General features: G+C 33.3%; 1 protein-coding gene and 1 long non-coding RNA gene across 4 annotated transcripts in view; both read right to left on the reverse strand.

The window, feature by feature from the left end:
- Window positions 1–1,199: 1,199 nt before the first annotated feature.
- Window positions 1,200–22,607, reverse strand: part of LOC140443077 (uncharacterized) — a 40,245-nt gene continuing 18,837 nt past the window's right edge. The window contains exons 2-7 of one of the 2 annotated variants that reach the window (XM_072534137.1): window positions 15,268–15,616; window positions 14,488–14,788; window positions 11,860–12,106; window positions 8,552–8,731; window positions 5,335–5,469; window positions 1,200–2,059 (exon numbers count right to left, since the gene is read on the reverse strand). In XM_072534137.1, the coding sequence (XP_072390238.1) occupies window positions 1,777–2,059; window positions 5,335–5,469; window positions 8,552–8,731; window positions 11,860–12,106; window positions 14,488–14,788; window positions 15,268–15,381 (1,260 nt within the window). In that variant the 5' untranslated portion in view covers window positions 15,382–15,616 and the 3' untranslated portion in view covers window positions 1,200–1,776. Of the gene's footprint in view, window positions 2,060–5,334; window positions 5,470–8,551; window positions 8,732–11,859; window positions 12,107–14,487; window positions 14,789–15,267; window positions 15,631–22,607 lie in introns of those variants that run through there. The other variant, XM_072534136.1, reaches the window with a different exon arrangement.
- Window positions 16,082–18,942, reverse strand: LOC140443072 (uncharacterized). 2 transcript variants are annotated; one of them, XR_011951181.1, is made up of 2 exons: window positions 18,751–18,942; window positions 16,082–18,017 (listed from the first exon to the last, which is right to left on the reverse strand). It is a non-coding gene; the product is annotated as an uncharacterized lncRNA (long non-coding RNA). The 2 variants fall into 2 exon arrangements; XR_011951180.1 differs by lacking the exon at window positions 18,751–18,942 and adding an exon at window positions 18,397–18,744.

Here is a 22,607-nt window from a genome sequence, read left to right on the forward strand (position 1 = left end):
AGACAAGTCCAAGAGCTCTTGCCAGATGATCTACCGGTTAGAGTGGATTTTTGTGAAACATTGCAACAAAGGACAGCCCACAATCCAAATTTTTTAAAATGCATTCTTTTCACGGACGAGGCCACCTTTACGCGACAAAGTATGTTTAACTCCCATAATGCACACTATCGGTGTGATGAGAATCCACGAGTCAAAAGGGTATCACATTACCAACACTCATTTAAAGTTAATGTTTGGGCAGCCACTTTAGGTAACAAATTAATATGTTATCATATTCTACCTGGAAATTTAAATGGTGATATGTATCTTGATTTTTTAAACAATTCCTTATTCGAGATATTAGAAGATTTAACGCTAAACGAGCGAAGATCTATATTTTTTATGCACGATGGAGCTCCACCACACTTTGATAGAAGGTGTCGTAATTGGTTGAGTAATCATTTTCCGAATCGATGGATTGGTAGAGGTGCAGAAGCTCCGATTCATTGGCCTCCTCGGTCATGCGATTTTAACCCTTTGGACTACGCAGTTTGGTCGTATATTAAGGAAAAAGTCTATGCTACAGAGGTAAATTCACGCCAAGAATTGCAAGAAAGAATTCAACGTCAATTTAATGACATCATAGCTGATCCCCTACCGTTTAGAAGGTTAATGGAATCTTTAGAAAAAAGAATAGACTTGTGTATTCGCGAAAACGGAGGGCATTTTGAACACTTACTGTAATTGAATTTTATTTTATGTTCTTAGTCATAAATTTAATTTTCTTCTTGTGAGTTTTGTTTAATTACTATTTTATACCAGCATCAATTATTACTCCATAATATTCAAATCAAAATATTCCGAAAACGGTACACAGTATCGAGTTTTACCAAGAGTACCTTTTTCATGTAAAATTGAATGATGTTTAAGTTTACTTGAAATTTTGATTAATAATTATACTCTTAAAAAAGTTATATTGACTAATACTTAGTACGATCCGTGTAACTAACGCCCTCTATGAGAATCAGATATAAAAACAAATTCATAGGATGTATCAGCTTCCAAAACATATTCGTATAAAATTTCATTACAATGTTGCCAGTAGTTTCGTCAAAATCGTAAAAAATGCGTAAATTTTTTTTCTTCAACGCCCTGTATCTATAAAACGGATGGCGTTACAAAAATTTTTTACTAAGCAAACCCCAATTATTTTTCAGTTGTTTACCTACCCTAGAGACGGGGTTACCTTTTTTTTGAAACACCCTGTATATAGTACATCTAACCGATTTTAGCAAAGCAGGTAGCAGAACCGTACCTGCGTCAAATGTACAAATATTGTAGTGGAAGAACAACTTGAAAAAAAGGCTCATCACTAGCCACGTTACAATCTGTACTCGTTTTTAACAATGTTAACAATTGAAATATTGCTTTGTAGCAGCAATTAAAAAACTATATTGGAGTTAAAATAAAAGTACACGGGATCATTGTACTTTCATAATTTTCATACAAAATTATACATATACAGAGGTACTCGACATTTTCGGCTACAAATGGTACAATTAAAATTTTTTCTATCTTGGATATTTTATTTTTCACATCATTAATTAGTTGATGTATCCAAAACTTTATTGCATTCAATGCAAAAAGTACTTTAGAACTCGTCCAAATCAAACTCTTAAATAGTGTGTTCTTAAATAATTTCACAGAAATCAAGTGCTAAAATTCCTTAAAATTTATCCAAATTCTCTTGATCATATTTTTGTCAATTGCATCTAATACTCCTTCTATTGGTGAACCTTACTCTGTAACTTCTTCTATTGTGTTGTTACAATCGGGATCTGGACCTTCTTCTATTGTGTTGTTATAATCGGGATCTGTAACTTCTTCAGTTGTAGTGTTGACTTCTTGATCTGTCGACAATGGAGAAAGAACGGAAGCCGGGGATCCACAAGGACCTTCTTGTGTTGCCGTCTCGCCATCTTGATCCGCGGATTCTTGACTACTTTTTGTTTCTGTAACTTCTATTGAATCGTTCCCATTTTCTTGTTCAGGGTGATGGTAATTGTGGGTGCCTAAATACCTAAAAAAAAGTCGAACAATAAAGTCTTGTCTACCACTCAAATATACATCACAATGAAAAAAACAGCTTTCCATAATTATTAAGGGAGTATGTTCACACCGCAGTTAAAATGAGTGGCTTTCAAATAAACTAACGTTTAACAATTCTTTGAGTAGATGGCAGCACGTACATCGTATTCTAATATTTTAATTTTTATGAAATTTAATTCTCTGAACAGCGACATAGTTGCCAGCGATGCCAAGCACTGGAACTTACGATCGGTACAGTTCTCTCTAAATCAGCAGTATTGTTCAATGTAAGGTGATATTAGCTATCAGTTGAAGTTTCACAAATTCTAATTTTCGAATTGGATGATTGGATCATTTGATATAATTTTTGTATCGTGTTGTTGTTTATTTACCTTCATGGTTAAGTTGCTGTTTTGATTTTGCGTGCTGTTTTTTAGTTTTATATACATTCTAAATAGTGTATACCAGTCTTGTTTCCTAATATTGATTGACTGAATATCTTTTTTAATTAATTTCAAACGTTTATTGATTTTTTAAATTAAAATTTAATAAAAAAATATCATATTTTTCTTCATTCTTTTTTGTGTAGAAAATTACGAGAATAGTAAAAGCTAATGTAATATAAACAAAATTTTACTAATCTCTCTAACTAATAACAAATACCTTTTTATAATAATTTGATGACCATGCTACTTCAACAAAAGAGGCTTTTTGATAACGTACCTAAGGATAAGTTCTCACTAATAGATATAAAACGTTAATTAATTTGCAAATATGTAACATTGTAGTGCAGTAATATATGTTGGTTGGTCATACTGTGCGGATGGTATATAATCGATGGTTTGGTCACAATGTGAGAATGAGGTAAGATCCTTATGACGTGAACCTGTGTGTAGTAGTTTATGTTCAGTTGCATTGTGATTTTCAGTGATCGTTCAGATAAGATTCATGTTGAGCAGTGATCAATCAGATGATATCTATATCAAGTAAGATACGTTTTATGATGTAGCCATACTACCATACCTCTTTGTAAAGAGCAGATGTATGATTGGAGGGAGATCCATGTATAATAGTGATCAATCCTAGGAGTTTAATCAATCATAGGAGTTTTGGCAATGTCTTTATGTCTGTTTTTTTATCTTGACGTATTCATTATCCTCTCACCTTTCATTTGACGCCTCATACATTGCAATCAGATCAATAGCAACGAAGATACGATATAGTACCGTTTTGACATTGTCTTTGCGTTTGTTTTTTGTCTTAACATATTCGCTCTACCTCCCCTTTCCATCGATACCTTGCACGTTGGTATACGTTGAGTCGTTTAGACGTTACAAGCTTAGTGTCCTTTTGGCAATGCCGCCATCTTTGTTTTTTTTTTTGTTAACGAATCGTTACCCCCTACGACCATACCTCACATATCACGATCTGACCAATAACAACGGAGATATACTGTAGTGCCGTTTTGGCATTTTTTTTTTTTTTTTTTTTTTTTTTTTTTTTTTTTTTTTTTTTTGTGGCATTGACTTTCGTCATTCAGCCAGTCTCGAAAGGTTATAATATATTCCTTAAAAAAGTATAGACAGATAAGTACAGATTATTTCTCTCAGACAAATGCACAGCGATATCCCTAAAACGAAATAGACGAATAATTAATAGAAGAACACGTCGAAGGAAAATACAAGGACACTCGCTTCTCGTCTAGGGGTCCGTCAAGACATTTATTTTAACAGACAAAAAAAAAAAAAACGTATTCGTTACCACCTCCCCTTTCCATCGATACGTTGCACGCCACGATCTGACCAATAACAACGGAGATATGCTGTAGTGTCGTTTTGGCAATACGGCGCCATGTTTTTTTCTATCTCAACGTGTTCCCTCCCCTTTCCAACGAGCCCTCCTACGTCACGATCCGATGAGTCGTCACGCCTAACTCACAAAAAGATCAAAAAATTACCAGAATGGACCTTAGTTTTTCTCATGGAGATTTACATGGGAAAATGACCGATTTTGATGCCCTGCTGCCCCTTTACATTTATTACTTATTGTATTTAGACAGTATTCAGACAACAATTCTTTATTTTTTACCTGCTCAAAAATATTTATTTCAAACTGAAGAAATTTGCAATTGTTTGAAATACAATTGAATAATGTTCAAAATAGGAATTATGCTAATTCTCTAGTGAATGAAGATTGAGTTACTATTTATTTATAAGAACAGTAATTCTAAGAAATCTAAAATATTTAAGTCAGTTGAAACCCTGACTTTTTTCATATCGAATGTCACAATTTCACATCTCATTTCTAATTATTACTCAAGTAAATTTCAATAATTTTTTTCACTTACGAAAATTTTTGAATGTACTAACAAAAATTAATCGATGAATACATAATACTGTTTTGTCTATAAACATTCAATTTGCCAGAAAGTGAATAAAACTGGAATTGTTTTAAGATAAGCCCCACGTGAGATGCTAGAGCTTATGTAATCTATGTATTATGTAAAAACCAGTATAATCCCCCAGTAAACATTTCGAGACATTTTGGGCCTTCTTTGACTTTCCGCCACAATTATATAGTCACGGTGCCAAGGATAAAAATGGTATAATTGTATTTTTAAGAGACTGCGACGTTATACAGTCATGATTTAAGGTCAAACGAGGCCAAAATGTTTACTGGGACGGGCCGCTTTGCTAAACAAAACCACGTGATTCGTATTTCCATGGTTCCTGCATCACAAAACTCGTTTTCAATGTTTTTGCAGTTTTTTTTTTAAATTCGGCAAACGCGCATCTGTCGCTATTTAATACATCACTGCTGCGTTCTATTACATGACACGTGAACTTATTTTCCTATCTATTAAGTGAGTCGAACTAATTTCTCAATACCAAAATGACAACTTGTTACTGTAATATCAATAAAATCCCTAGTTTGCAGATTTTAATAATTGTAATTTTATCTTTAGGTACAGTTAATTTAAAAGTTACGGCAGTATGGATAATGAAAGTTTGCTTAAAATAAAGCTTTTTGGATAGTTAATCATTTATCGTAGTTATTTTGTACCTACGTTCCAAAAATTATTACACATGGAAATTTTATCTATATCATTAAAATAGAAAGTTTACAGTTCACGTACATAATCATAAGTTGAAGATTTGTTTTGAAATAGTGACGATAACTGTACCTAAAAAGTATATAAATTTTAACATTGTGACATACCACCTTAATTTCTCAAAATTTTCCATTTACATTATATAAAATACATACCAAACTTTATATGATGTATCTACCACAGGACGCTTTTCCGTATAGTTGGGTTTGTCGATCCGAGCTAATATTAGCTTTTCTATCTTCTTTTTTTTAGTAGTGTAGTGTTTGTTTTCGTGATCTTTTAAAAGTGGTCTGGAAAGAAAAAAAAAGTGTTATAATATATATATATATATATATATATATATATATATATATATATATATATATATATATATATATATATATATATATATATATATATAGTGGTACCTCGATATACAAGCGCCCTAATATACGAGTGTTTTGAGATGAGAGCAAGATTTGAGATACGAGGAATCGGTTTTTATTCAAATGCATACCTCTTATTTGACTACTTCTAATTTGCTTTGTAAATAAAAGGTAGTTTTACTGGTAATAGATCTATTATTTTTGGAATAATTATCTATTATATCTATTACTTGGACCGACAAATTAAATGGTCATTGGAAGTTAAATCCGACAAAAATTCGGATTCTAATACTAACCATATTGCACTCTCGATATCGGTATAATTTACACTGTGTAAATTTTTACTATATACCTCAGTCTCTTTGCTTTGCTTGTTTCTCTCATTTTCGAAGTATTGTTGATAAGTTGGGTTCGCATTTTGTGCTTTTTGTACATTACAATATTACATTTATTTTTAAGACCATGGGTTCGAAGAATAAGATGATGTCTATTGAACTAAAACGTGAAATCATGAGAGAAACATGAGCAAGGTGTACGAGTAACTGACTTGGCGGGGATGTACGGGCGTACCACATCAATGGTATGTACTGTACTTAAACGGAAGGAGGTGATAAATGGTATATTGCCAGCTAAAGGCGTTACAATAATTTCTAAGCTCCGACTTCTCTCCATGAAAAGATGGAGAAACTACTAATGGTGTGGATGACAGAGAACAGTGCTATACCAATCAATGCATGAGTTTGGTATACCAGAGAAACTTATCCGACTAACGAGAATGACAATGTCTAACTTAGAAGCCACTGTTAGAATACAGGGAGAAAATTCTAGATCCTTTGAGATAAAGGATGGACTCAGACAAGGGGATGGTCTGGCTTGCCTCCTATTTAATATTGCCTTAGAAACTGCAGTCCGAGATACACGAATTAGGGACGGCGGTACTATTTACAATAGATCGATACAAGTCTTAGCATATGCTGATGACATTGACATAATAGGGCGTAGCAAGCGAGATGTTGAGCAATATCTCCTAGAATTGGAAACAGTGGCGAAACAGGTCGGTCTAGTCATCAACGAAGACAAAACCAAGTACATGTTGGTTACAAAGGATCCGATAGCAAATGAGGAACGAGAAACAGTCTTTGGAAGTCATACCTTTGGACGTGTTGACAACTTCACATAACTTGGGTCGCTATTGACTGCTACCAATAAAACAAGCGAAGAAATCAAAAGACGAATAAATCTTACAAATAGGGCATACTATGGACTCTAAAAGCATTTCCACTCAAGAAACATTCAAAGAAGAACTAAAATTATTATATACAAAACATTGCTGAGGTCGGTCCTCACATATGGAGCAGAAACATGGACTCTAACGCAGAAGATGAAAGACTTTTGGGAATATTTGAGCGTAAAATACTCCACAAAATATTTGGAGCTATAAACGACCAAGGGCAGTGGCGCAGAAGATATAATTTTGAATTGTATCAGCTCTTTGATGAGCCAGATGTCATAACGTTCATTAAAACACAGCGACTTAGATGGGCTGGACACATAATACGAATGCCAGAAAATACGATTGCTAAAAAGCAAACCACAGGAACACCTGTAGGAAGAAGAAGCAAAGGCCGACCGCGAATTAGGTGGTTAGATGGAGTTGAAACCGACTTACGGATATTAAAAATCAGAAGATGGCAACATGTTGCCAGAAACGGAACAGAATGGCGACGAATCTTAGAGCAGACCAAGATCCACAGAGGATTGTCGAGCCAAAGATGATGATGATGACAGAGAAGCAGCTTCAAGGAGGAACCTTAACACAAAGCATCATATGTGAGAAGGAACGAGCGATTTATGAAGATTTACTGAAACAGCATCCTATTAAAAGATGCCGAATAGGACTTACATAACGGCAGAGGAGAAAACGATGCTAGGTAACAAACCTATGAAAGATAGATTAACTCTATTACTTTGCACCAATGAGCGTGACGACTGTAAAATCAAACCTCTTCTAGTGTATCATTCAGAAAATCCCAGAGCCTTTAAGTCGCATTAGATTTTAAAATAAAACTGCCAGTTATGTGGAGGGCAAATCCAAAGGAGTGGGTCACCAGAAAATTCTTTGTGGAGTGGATAAACCTGGTGTTTGTCCCTTCTGTTAAAAAATATCTACAGCAAAACAACCTACCCATGCAAATCCTTCTTGTCCTTGATAATGACCCTTCTCACCCACCAAATCTCGAAGATGATTTACTCCAAGGATTCAAGTTTATAAATATTGTCTACTTACCAGCCAACACCACTCCTATCTTGCAGCATGGATCAGCAAGTGATTTCTAATTTTAAGAAGTTGTATACCAAGCACATTTTTCGGCGCTGCTTTGAGGAGACGGAGAACACAAACCTTACCCTTCGAGAGTTCTGGAAGGACCACTTTAACATAGTAATAATGCCTAAGAATTATTGAGCAGGCCTGGCTAGGTGTTACAACAAGGACCTTAACCTTTACGGAAGAATCTGTGGCCTGAGGCTGTAGATGAAAGGGCCTGCGAAGGACTGGAACCCGAAGTATCAGTGGTAGATGAGATTGTTTCTCTTGGAAAATCCATGGGTCTGGAGGTGGGTGAAAGAGATGTTAACGAACTTGTCGATTAACAGTCTCAGGAGCTGACAACCGAGGAGTTGGACGAACTATATGCGCAGCCGCATACAGTGGTTCAACAAAAATTTGTTTTGAAGAGGAACCAGAATTGGAAGACGTTGTCTCCAATTGAGTGAATGAATGAATGAATGAATTTTTCTTATTTAAAAACACTTAACAAAAACAAATAACGTGTTTTTTGATGACTGGAACGGATTAATGGCATTTCAGTTAATTTCAATGGGGAAAATTGCTCTGACATACGAGAAAGATTACGGAACGAATTACACTCGTATGTCGAGGTACCACTTGTAGATCGCAGACACTACAAGAGCATCCCTGGTATATGCTATATACTATAATACTTACGCTGTTGTATATGCCAAGTTACATTCTGTACAAAAATGGAGTCTACGCATTTGATGTTCATAAACGTTGTGTTGATCCATAAAGTCCATATCATTATAGCCTACATCGCAGGAGTCAATGGTGCAGTGGTAACTATAGTCATTTAAACGGCCTTCTTCAACCAGTTCACGCGCAAGAGATCTAGAAATATCAATTGACAAATGTATTTTGACATATATAAATTGGTTACCTATATTAAAAGAAAATGGTGGGCTATTTACATAAATTAAACCATTAAGGAATACGTGCCCCTTCCCATATCAGTTGGTCCAACGTTAGATTAAAAAGAGATTTAAATTTCAGAGAACAAAAATAAAAGCGCAGCGTAAATTTTAGAAGTTTACCGATAACTTTACCTCGACTCATTGTACCGTTCGCGTCATAAAAAACTGGTACAACTCTTATAACCGAAAATCGTGTTTTTCAAGTTATGTAAGTTGAGCTTTTCACATGTGTCATTCTAATTTCGAAGGCAACGTTGCCAGTTCAACGAAAATATTAAATAAAACCAGCTAAAAGCAGGGCTGTGCGGCAGGTCGCAAGTTTTTAGTATATTCAAAACTAAAACAATATCAAGCATTCTCGATCAGTCAGTCACATTTATATTTAAACATTTATTTAAACATAAATCTTAAAAAATTCTATTAATTTTGAAATTTTCCATTATCTCAGTACCCATACATTGATTCGTGTTTTATTATAAATTATGAAAATATTTCAATTCAAAAATAATAATAGATAATAAATCTAGACATGACTTTAAATTATTATGTTTAATTTCAAATCGAGAGGTGTGATTGGTTTCTCGTAAAGTGTAGCACAAATCTGTATTGAGTTGTGGAATACTACAGTAAATAAAACCCACTGGAAAAATTTAAAATTTAATTTGAAATTAATAAAAAATGAATAATTTTTGCAGTGAACAAGTGTGGAATTTAAATATATGTATTACAATTCGAAAAGTTAGTATTTTGTCATAGCTCCATTATTATTAATCACTTCTTGTAATCTTCTGAGAACTGATTTTATTAAATTTAGTGACAAATTTTCATCTTCGGCCAAGCTTTCCCAGGTTTCTTCAATGATGGTCCATAAATGATCCCTGTTTTTATATTTTGTTGATCATAAGTCCCCAAACGTTCTCTATTGGATTAATATCTGGATATTAGAAGGCCTTGGAAGAGCTTCAAGGCTATTTTCCATAAGGTAATCCCGTACACGGTGGGCTGTGTGGATTGAACAGTTGTCATGCTGGAAAATAAAATTATTGTTGGGGAAAATTTCCCTAACCGATGGCAACATCACATTATCTAATATATGTAAATAGGTTTCAGTATTGAATCGTCCTTCAATTCTCCAACACATTCCTAAACCTCCTCTATACATCCAACACCAAACATTTACAGAGAACCGTCCGGACTTATCACTTGATAAAATATAGTTTTCGTTAAACCTATTTCGAGGCGGTCTATAAACCCTAATATGAGACTGGAATACTTTCTCATCAAATTACACGGTCTCAAAAATTGACTGGATCATTTAAAACGTAATTTAAAGCAAATAGGAGTCTACTTTGTTTATGTTCCTCGCTAAATTTGTATTTTCGGGCGGCTGCACAATTTTTTAAATCTGTTCTTCTAATTCTCCTTAATGCTGTAGTTAGAAGCATTAAAGTTTGTATTAACTTTTGCTTGCCTTGCTGTATGGAAGGGATACGCTCTTAAATAATTAGTTAATGTTTCATCTTGTTGGGCTGTAGTAATAACTGGTCGCCCACTCCCTCTCCTTCTATCCAAAGTCTGCTCGTTTTCCCATTTTTTTTTATGTTGTGGATTGTGGTTTTGCTTCTATTTAACTCTTGAGCCAGTTGTCGAATAGACCAACCATCTTCTATTTTTAAAATTATTCTCGTTTTATCAAACTGACTTAACTGACGTGGCATCTTTAAAAATTCACTTTGACAAACTTGTCAAATCCGACTGATGGCAAGCAATATTTTTTATGTTTAATTTTTATGTTTAATCGTTCGGATATGTTCGGGAAGTTTTCACGCACTGATAACTGATAACATCTGTAGATACTAAACCAACGTTTTTCAGTTATAAGAGGATTTTTTAAGACAGATGATGATATCTTACTACGCTTAATTTTATTCTCATTATCATTTATATACCGTAAATCATTTAATTTTGAAAAAAAATATGCACCTCAATCGGTAGGTAAATGTTTTTTGTTTACATTGTATACATAATAATGTAAAAAAGTAATAGTCTATTTATAGATAAAAACGGATTACAATTAGGGTGTAGATTCAACCTCCACAAGGAACATTACAGTGAGATATTGGATTGTAATGTAATACTGTCACGTTTTGAAAAGCACTTTTCGCCCCGGATATTTTATAGTTTATAATCTACGTAGGATAAAGTATAATGTTAGTTTTTCACATTTATCGTTTATGTAATAAATAATAAATAAATTTAGGTAGTTTGCCTGTTACTAAACTTATTGACATAACATACAGTCAACAGTTTGTGTTCTGTAAGTAATTGAAGTACAAAATTACAGTAGATGCATTCCAATGTTCCCTGTGCCAATACCCTACGTTTAAATATCGTTCAACATTTTGGACATTAACTCAATCCTCTCTGTGGTTATTAAATCTATTAGATGCGGTTTTTTGTTGTTAATAATAAAAATAATACCTATCTAAAAACTTTATACATTTTTGAACGTTATTTTTTACTTTTTACGTTTTATTTAAATTTACTGAAATTCCTTTATCTGTGATGGCAACAACGAATTGATTCACGAACCATTGTGTCCAGTCTGAACACAGGTTTACATTGGGAAAAAAAAGTGTACCAGTTTTATATGACGGGAAGTGTACAATCCACAAACGACAAAAAGCTTTACAATACTACAAAATACGTTTGACATTAACTGACAATATTATTGTTTTGATGTCATTTTTCCATAGCTACCTCTGGATTTAACGTAATTATGAAAATATCAACGTATGTTGACATAAGTGAATGCGTAGCCAGAGTTTAGTGTTTTTCTTTATTGTTGAAAATAAATAAAAAACCATAAGGGTAATGTTTTTAATAAATATTATTAAAAATGCCGTATTAATTAATATGGGAACTTATAAAAACATGTAGAGTATAATTTGTTTATGGTAATTGACTTTAACTGCAAATTCCGTAGGTGGGCCAACTGATATGGGAAGAGGCTTGTATGAACAATTTTATCAATTATTTATTTACCTTGTAAACATACTGTGTGTACTTAACTTCGACGAAACAGAGCGAGTTGTTCTGCCGACACTTTTTGTGGTCACGCCTGTCGAAGTACTGCTGACACTCCTTCTACTAATAGACCGTGATCTTGAACTACGGGAGCGGGCACTCGGACTCTTCACCGAAGAGCCTTTCCGATACGTCAATCTAAAGCCTTTTCTCCTTTTTTTCTTCTTTGGGTATTCTTCTATGCCATAATAACTATTTGACCTGCCTAAAAGAAATGTGAACAGTATTTTTTCAACCAAGCAACATTCAGGTTCAATATTACAGTTTTAGGAGAATTTAAGAAGATTATTTTTTTGAAGGTACTTGTTTCTGAGGATCTATCTCTTCTATATTTGTTGTAGTCAAACATTTGCAGTTCGGCGCTCTTTATGTCATCTGTTTATCATGTTTCATTAAAAACTAAAATATCATATTGTGAGTAAGAAGTATTTTCAAACAGTAGCTGAAGTTTTGTACGTAACCCTCTGACATTCTGAAAATACATCAGCTCTTTTGAAGTCTCGACTGAGGGGTCTTTGGACCTGGTAGATATGTTTAATTTTTTCGTATTAACTTTGGTACACCGTTGACATATTTCAAAATGAGATCGGATTCACCCTTACGCTGTCTTTCTTTTAACTCATTTTTCAGTGCATTGACCTCAGCTCGTTGTTCAGTAGTTAAATCAGCTTCCATTAATACTTTTAAACCTCTATCCAACTCCCTCGTTTCTCAATATCAACTGAATAATTTCAGGTGACTCTAGAGTTACTCACAGTGATTGATAGCCATTTTTATTTTGTTTACCAATTCTAGTCGAACTGACCATTTTTATATCAGAACCAGCTAAGCCCGACAGCATTTCCTTAGCTTTAGATGTGTCATCTTCCTCACCATCTTGAGACATATTAAAGATCATAAGATTGCAAGATCTCTTTTGTCTCTCAGACACTTCATACAAAACACTGCTGTGCACCAATGTGGAACTGTAATTATTGTTGTTTTTTGTATTTGATGTAGAGGTGGTATTTTTTATGAAGGTAAGATCCTTCTTAATGTCTTCATATGAGGTAGTAAAACTGGTTTTCAAACTCTTAACTTCATTGGTTACCCCACGAATCTGAGTTTCAAACTCAAATATGGCATAATTCGGGTGGCCAGAAGTAGACACATTATCTTTGTTGAAATTCCTAATTCCAGTGCAGTTTTTGCATAAAACATTTTTGCAAATGTCACAAGGGTAACCAAAAACTTCCCCTGTACCTTTATGAGGTTCTTCAAAAACACAGTTCTTGAAACATTTGCCACATGTTCCTGCCATTTGTTATAAAATAATAAAATACTTATATAATTTCAACAAGTTTTTTAAGGAAACACTCTTGAACTGAGCATTGCACTATTCCTTTTACTGTAACTGTAGATAACACAGTAGTACATAATTAAATCAATTAAAAACCAGTGATTGATTTTCCAGGCAGTTGGGTTTGGCTATTAAACCAACTTCATGGATATAAAATACAGTGAGGACGTAAAGGTTTGTGCAAATTCAATATTTTTGTACCTAAAAATATTTTGACAAAATGCTAGGACAGGTCTATTTATATTTTGGATTGTATATCAGCTTGTATAATTCGAAATACTGATGATGTCATTATTTTCATGCACATGACATCATCGATCTTTTTTAAAATGGAAGGATCTGAAGATGTATCTACTATAACTGCATAAACAGGCAATTTTGGTATCTTTATTAAAAAGCATGTTTTTCTACAGATATTAAACACATTGTTTAAAGTGTGTTTCAACACTGTTAGGGAGGTGCCAAAATGTTGTTTATGTTCTACTTGACAGCCTTTTAAATATTCCCATTGATTAAAAGGTTCCATTGGTTCTTCAGCTTCATGTACACTGTCACACGATGGACACTACATTTTAAATCTTGGTAATATTTTAAAAATTTAGAAATAACATAAGTTTAGCATAACATGACTAAAAAATATTAAAAAAAAACCATATTTTGCATCCCATATATTTGCTTGTCTATCTATGCAATCCAGAATAACAGTGTACAGGACTATAATCCAACCACATTTTAATTATTATACTTTGATCCTACATTTTTTAAATTAAAATTGAATTTCTCAATTGCAAAAGCTCTAAAATCAAAATTGCACATGATTTTACATTATAGTTGACTAAGACTGATTTTAACTAAGCTGAGTACTTTGGAGTGGTTATCTGTTAAGAATGGCTTCACTATCCACCAATGACTCTTATATATGAAATACTAAAAAATGCGTGGGTCCTAGCCTCTTGAAGAATTTCTCTCCAGTCATCCCTATCCTTCGCCTTCCTCTGCCAAGCATGTATTTCAATATTTCTCATACCCTGAGCTAGATCTAGCTGAATCTTATTTTGATGAATTTGATTCTTTTAATTAAGATCTGCATGAACATTTTACTAGATCAATCAACCAGATACAGATATTTTAATATTATCATCCATATAATGTATTACTTGCAGAAAATGTAAAATATTAAGGTTCACTGATACAATACAAGATTTCATTCATTCATTAAAATCAAGCAATAAAACTTTGTTACTTACTTAAACTCCTCATTCTCTCTCTTTCAGCCAATCTTTCCTCCAGGTCCTCATTATATGGCTCTGTTAAAGCTCTTGTTAATAATTTTGGTGTTGGAGTTCTTTCATCACTCATCTCTAGGTCTTCATCACTATAATCATCATCAGCAAATTTGGATAAATAGTTACGCATCATGTTTGCTGTATTGTAGCCGGAAGGATAGGTCATAAGTTTCCAAATAAATGATTTCAATTTTGCAGCGTTTTTAAGAATATTCTTACAATTATTGCAAATGCTACTATCATGAGCAATATAGTACTTGATCTGAAATGTATAAAATAACAAATAGTTATGCTAATGTTCAGATTCAATGTCTTCAATTGAAAGAAAAGATACAGAGGAGATATTTGAAGTATTTTCGAATTATGTGAAATATTTTTGCCATAGAAATTGGTCTGTATAACTGCAGATTTTTTTACACTATGTATGCTTTGATTACTCTTAATTAGTCAATTGTTTGTTTAACTTAATTGCTGTCAAATGTTTATAGTTTCACATACTCCCTCTAGATTATAACAAATACATGATTATTGTTCAATATTTGAAATAGGGTGATTTGTTGCTTAAAGCTTGTTCATTAATATGAATACGAAATTAAAAAAAACATTTACAATCACTTGACATCTCGAGAAAATCAATTCTTGAATAAAATAAACAACCACTGTAATAATTAATAAGAAAACATGTTTCCTCCAGGCCCTCAATATTTAACAGTACAATTTTGTAAGTATATTAAAATTTACCTGATCTCCAAATAGTTCTATTAGATCATCTTTTGCAGTACTAGAATTGCTACAATTTTCTTCGTTAATTTTATCTAGTGGCAAGTCGTATTTTTTACATATCAAGCAAGGCATTCTTTGTATTGCAATTATTTAAAAATTTGAACCTATGCTTGTAAAAAACAAATAGAAGTAAAATCGCCGCGTAAGATTTCAAAGAAAAATATATTAAAACACAAATAAAATTATCACACCTAATATCTGAAAGTGCATTATAAAATAAAAAGTTCTTTCAATAGAGTCCTAATTCTTGTTTACCACCGCAAAAAAGATAGGTTACGTATATACCAAACCAATAACACAGTTTATACTGTACTGTGCCCATAGTATATACCCCCCCTAGTAAGGTAAGTGCCGGAGAAAAAGTGGGGAGAGAGTTTCCAGCGCCAAATAAGTTCGGAATCGGGAATTAAAAATTTAGCGGCAAATTCAAAATGTAGGTTCTGAATTTAAGGCGGGAAATTCAAAAAGGATATACTGAATTTTAGGCGGGAAATTCAAAAAATAAATTTCTGAATTTTAGGCGGGAAATTCAAAATGTTCCGAATTTTATATGGAAAACAAATATAGTCATAAAATAATAAATAAAAACTTATTCTATGCCAAAATATATTCTCTGTCCAAAAATGTAGTATACACTTATGCAATTTTGTATACCATAAATGTATAACATATCAGATAGAGACATATGTTTTGGCACAGGAAAAGTTTTTATTTATTATTTTGTGACTATATCTGTTTTCCATTACATTAAAACATCAACATAAAAAACAGATATTCTTAAAAATTTATTTATTTCTGTAATTTATAAAATTTGAGGAATCACAGAGATATAATAAATTATAAAGATCGTCATCACTGCCATTGTGGTGGTCTTCACCTGTATCCACGAAACTAGGCTCCATTCTGAACTTAACCATCTATTCACTGCAACCTGCAAAATGATATATGGAATTACACACAAGCAGCAACCAAAATAAGTAAGCCCTACCTGCGGAGACTTGCATACCCATATGGACATTCAGGCATACAATTCATTGAGGTGAGAAAGATTGGTCCTAGTAAATTAGGGACCACTCCTTCGAGCCCCAATGCTCCCCAGGCTTTCCTCACCCTCCCCCCCATACCACGCTGATGTGCTATGGGAGGCTAGTTTCATCTATATATTTACTGAATAGTGCAGAGCAGCATGAGGCTCTTTAGTCTTGCTATGCTATTTGTATGTTTGTGTATATATATATATATATATATATATATATATATATATATGTGTGTGTGTGTGTGTGTGTGTATGTATGTGTGTGTGTGTGTGTGTGTGTGTGTGTGTGTGTGTGTGTGTGTGTATATGTTAGAGATTTATTATGTATCTAATGTATTTTACACACAAACATATATAAATAAAAAATAAACTATGTTTATGAGTAAAATATGTGCCCATGTATAATTAAAGTAAAATATGTACCTATGTACTACAATGGCGAGTGAAATATCTCATTCATTTACAATTAAAATGTTTTGAAAACCTTTGTAAACAAAGAGTAAGTAACATTCTTTCCAGAACTTACATCAAAGGAGAATTTTTAAATACACAGTGTTCACAAATTATATGCAATTTCTTTGAATTTCATGAATTTGTAACTAAGTATAATTAAAGTAAAATATGTAACTATGTACTACAATGGGGAGCGAGACAAGGACATAGCATTTCTCCCAAACTGTTCACCCTTGTTCTATAAGACAAGGTAGATACAGATGAAAGAAATTGTGAAAGACCTAGATTCAGGAGCAGATGGAAAATGTTTGATGATGAAGATATATGTAAAACAATAAAAAGAATTTTAAAGATTCCATATGAGTCCAGTAAATAGAAAACACAATTTTATTTGTTTACAACAAAATGGAAATATGAAACTGTAAACAAGAATGAATAACATACAAATTGTACAGTTTTATACTGGAAATAATTTAATTACACTTATGACCTGTACTTACAAAATTGTTTTCTCCTACTTTCATATTTTCTGTGAGCTACTAATTTCATAGGATCTATCATAGTGTAGTCTGGTTTATTTTTAAGTAAGTTAATAAACTTCTGGTCTCTGTCATTTACAATTGAATTTACACTTTTACACCACATATACAGAGAAAGTCTAACAATAAATTTACATATATTTATACCTGTATTTGAATGGATTTTACAGTTGAATGGTGAAAAATTTAAACAATTCAATTTCAATGAAATCTGTATCCTCTTTCTTTACTCTAAATAACATATTATATTTACATTGCTCACAGGAAACCTTCAATACTTTCTTTGCTACATATCCTGCAACATAGGTTACAGTACACCTTCCCACCTGAGTTCTCATAACATTTGAAACTGAAAGAGGAAGTGAAACGTTCACTTCAGGTGCCAAAGGTTTACAACCTGGTAATACCTCACCTGTTAAAAAAAACCTAATGCATCTAATGCTCCCTCACTAACATCATTTTCACAATTGCTTTCAGGTGAATGAAAAGATATAAAATTATTTATAAGCAAAGCTTTGAAAGTGGTTATAGCATCTGGCACACTTACTGAATGAAAAATGTAAAGACATATTTTTATAATATATTACCAAAGAATATAGAATATTTGATATTACCATGTACATCAATAAACCTTATAGTTTGAGTTTCTTCTTCTTCAATATCTGCTGCATTCTGAGAACCTGAAATTTAAATACAATATTTTAACAGAACATAACCAATAAATAAATCTGTTGGACTAATAAATAAACAAGTACTAGATATCTTGATCTTTATCATCATCAGAAATGAACCCAAATAATATGTTGCCCAGAAGGCCCATCAAAATTTATAATAATTAACTACAATTAATATTCATAATACTTATATTAAAAATCAAAGTCATATTTGCGGAATACAATTCAGTACAATTAGATTTATAAGTTTTGATGATTTTAAAATATATAAGTAAGATTCATATGATAGGATTAACATTAATTTAAACAATAACAGTTTAAACATACAAAATATTATTTAATTTAAGTTTGCTAACAAACATTTGCTATGAGGTACAGTGCTTACCTATGGCTGGTAAAAATCCACTTTATCTTCGTCTGTAAAATGTCTAGAGCAAACACGAAATTTATTGTAAACAGTAAGAGGTGTATAATTGTTTAATACTCCTCTCTTAATTACTTTCAACCATTCCAACGTGTCCATTTCATTTTTCGGATTTGGAAAACGAAATCTACTGCTTGTGTGGTCCTTACAACCAGGAACACAACATGGTTGGCTTTTTCTTTTCTTTTATTTTGTTCCATTTTAACGATCAACAATCAATAAGATGATTACAACAAAGACAAAACAAAACAAAATTCAACTTGCAATATTTCAATGGCGTACAATACAATACCAACAGACCAACACAACACCAACCTTCATTCTTCAACTTCAATTCTTCCACGGCACATGCGTCTCATACCCCCACCTAGAGTGACTGTAGCGCCGCCGCCATTACGTACGACTGGAATCGTCCAAACAAACTTCCCCGCTGCCCTATCTCTCTTGCACTACTATTTCTTTTTATGTACTATGGACACTTCCACCACACACTACACGAACCGTCTGACTAGGTTATTCCTCGCTTACTGGTGGCGGTCGGCCGGTCGGTTCAAAAATGTTTTATTTTTAAAACACGCCGACGTCTTCCGAACAACATGGGTACATGCGTGCAAAGCAAGATTATGTAAGGTAATTTTCGTGTGTTACTTGTTTTTGTTTATTCTAATCTTTATTAATTGCGGATGGTGGTTGGATATTGGAGTTGAAGAGATGTCACAATAATCGTGCAGTTGTAGTCAGGCTGATGTTACACGGGGGAAAAATCTTATCAATTGCACAAATAATTTTATGTTATTTTGGAAAGAATTGTCTCAGTTCATATTGGTACGCTGTGGTACTTTCTTTATTTAATTAATTTTCCTAATTTATAAAGAACAATATTAAAGCATAGGTATACAAAAATTTCAAATGTTACTTTATATAAAAAAAAAAGCTTTTTATATATCTTTAGGGTAGACTAGAGGGAGTGTAGTTTTATTAAAAAGAATTGCATATCAGTTTTGTTTTGAATAAAGAAAACTGATATGTGTTTTACCAGGAGTACTATTTTAAGTACCAGGAGTACATTATTCGTCTTCTTCTTCCTCGCTATAAGCAATTCTGTTGTTCATCGGCAGATTAATACCTTTCTAGAGGGTTGTCACCAGTGGCGGCCGGTTAGGGTCGGTAGTGCCGACCCACACCTTTATAGATATTATAGATTTTTTTCAATATTTAATTTAATCAGTACTTCGATAATTAATTGTGACAGGTAATCAGTTGATATCATTTGTTTCTGTGAAATAAAAAAAAATATCTGTGAGATAATAAAGACTAACTTTTATTAATGGTTTTTAAAAGATTTTTTTTTATCATTTTTTAAAGAATTTGTTCAATCTGAGCGTTAAGTGATCCCTACGTAAGACACTTTTCAAATTAATGATCCGAAATCGGAGACACCCATCCGCCTGTGGTTGTCACTGTGTCTTTTGAGCGTTCAGTCGATACTTCTAAGCTTTGATGATTTATCTCTTGTGATCTCTAGTTGTGTTTTCTTCGATTAGTTTGTGTCTGTGCGTCCTGTTTTAGGTGGCTTTTGTCCTACTTCACGAGGTGATTTGTTTTGCGTGGTGGCACTGAATTATGTCGTTGGGCGTTTCAGTGGTGGAGTTTTCGATGTCCTGCGGGGGAGGTGGTCGTCTTCATAGGGTGATCAGGGGTGAAAGGGTTTGGTGCTAAAACGGTTCTTTTCAGAAATTTATTTCTTTTTAAATATTCTGAATGTAACTGAATTTTATAGGCGGATCCAAGCGGGAGCAATGGGGGCGATCGGCCCACGCTCTCAAATCAAGTGATTTAATTTTTTTAACTTGTTAGCTCTGAATGCGCTGAAATATCATATTTTTCTGACAAAATTGATTTGCATCTTCAATTATTCTAACCCTCAATTGTTGTTCTTCCTCTATTGTTACAGAATACACTTTCTCTTTCCTAAACCCCCAAAAGCAAAAGACCATGGGGTTAAGACCTGGACTTCTGGGTAGTCAAGAAATAGGTGCGTCTCGACCCCTTCCAATCCACCGACCAGGATACTGCTAGCAAAGGTATTCCCGGACTTCATTACTGTAATGCGGTGGAGCGCCATCTTGTAGAAACCACATATTTTGCCTTATTGCAGTAGTCACTTCCTCCAAATACTCTTGTAAATCGTTTGCCAATTACTGCAAATAATTGTCACTATTTAAATTGTTGGGAAGAAATACTGGGCCTATTAGATTGTTATCCACAATTACTGCCCAAACATTAACTTTGAAAGTCCTTTGAGGATGAGTCGTTTTTTTTGGCGTGAGGATTTTCGTCGGCCCAAATGTGCTCGTTATGATGGTTTGTTATTCCATTTCTACTGAAGGTAGCCTCGTCAGTAAACAAAATATTTCTAATAAAATTAACATTTCGAGTGTTTTCCATTAACAACCGATCGCAAAATCCAATCCTTTTAGGATAATCTTCAACCAATAACTCTTGAACCGTTGTTAAGTGATAGGGTTTAAGCAGCTGATCCTTAAAACGCCTCCAAACCCTTACGTGGGAACATTTAGTTGAGCAGCTATTACCCTTGTATTTGTTCCAGGGACTTCTTCAATGATTTCTAAAATGTCTTCATCAGTTGCATCCATTATTGGACGACCACTATTGCTAGCAACTTGCGGTTGGAATGTACCCGTTTCCCGTAAACGACTATCAATGGTCAGAAATAATCGTCTATCGGGTGTATTTCGATTGGTGTATTTTACTGCATAACGCCTTGCGGCTGCTGCACTATTTCCTTGGCATTCACCTACGATATTCCCAATAGTTTACTGAAATCATAATTTAATCTGATCCAACTTACCCAAAGTTAAATGCATATCTGCCATTTCCTGAAATGTGTAGGCCATTGTAGTATCCGGAGAAACTAATAATTGTAATTTTATGGCCAACTAGGAAAAAACTAGTTTTTCGAAAAAGTTTTAAAAATAATGTGTTAAACTAATGATGCCACACAATTCATTTGATTTGAACATACTCAAAAGTTTGGGGGGATTTAGGGCTGCACACCCAGTTTAAAATTTTTCTGTGCTTTTAGATTTTGTTGTTTCTTTTGTATGAAAAATGTTTTCAGAAGAAAGTAACGTGTCCATTTTTATTACAAAATATCAAGTAGTTTAGTAGATAATGCAAAAAACCCATTTTATTTTGTAACTTCAAAGGGCAGTAACTTTTTTGTGGACACTTTTGTACTAAAGTATGTTGGATTTAATCAATTTATTTTTGTCCCCGGAATGCGTGATTTAATTTATGACATACCTTTTTGAAACACCCTGTATTGTATTGATCTAGTGAGAATAATAAAAAATGGCAAAAATCGCGCCACTTTTATTTATTTAACATCTGTATAAAATCTGAATTTATTTGCGGCAAAATACAAAAACTGCATACGAAAGCTGGACTCTCTACCTATAAAATGCATCTTGATTTTTGTCGATAGGACACTTGAATCATAAGATATCGAATTTTTACCGTCAAGCTGATACAAATTTTATTGAACATTGTTATAAACATTGTTGTTTAAAATTATCTCAGCTACATTTTTTATTTGAAGCATTTTTTGTACAGTGTACAGATTCTTGGTAAATCGATTTTTTTGCATTTTTACCCCCTGCGAGGGAGGTTTTAGGGGGAAGCACAGGGGTAAAAGTGGTTGACTTTTTTGCATCTTTTTTGAGGTTCCAAAATTAATATTCTCGACAAAATTCAGCTTGTTCGTATAATTTGTAGAGGTTCAGTGGCATTTTCGTCACTGACTACTGGAGTATACTTGACACACGACTTAAAGATGCAAAGTTGAATAATCAAAAACAAAATAATTATTATTCCTACTTCGCGCCAAATCTACACTAGTTGGTGACACTGAATTCACGTCCAATAAATGAGAAAAATAGGACATGAATTTGAATTTATTCACAGCAAAATTGTATGTCAAAATGTGCTTCACACACGTCAAATTTGGCCTTGTTGCGACTTGATGAATTTCTTCGTGAATTTATTGTTGGTGTAAAACCCGCATCACAGTTTAATCCTAAAAGAATTCTTCAGCAATATACTGTGCCCGCATTAGTTCTTGATGACATTGAAATTTATACGAACCGAAG

The sequence above is a fragment of the Diabrotica undecimpunctata genome, chromosome 6 (assembly GCF_040954645.1).
Source record: "Diabrotica undecimpunctata isolate CICGRU chromosome 6, icDiaUnde3, whole genome shotgun sequence".
NCBI classification, from domain to species: domain Eukaryota; kingdom Metazoa; phylum Arthropoda; class Insecta; order Coleoptera; family Chrysomelidae; genus Diabrotica; species Diabrotica undecimpunctata.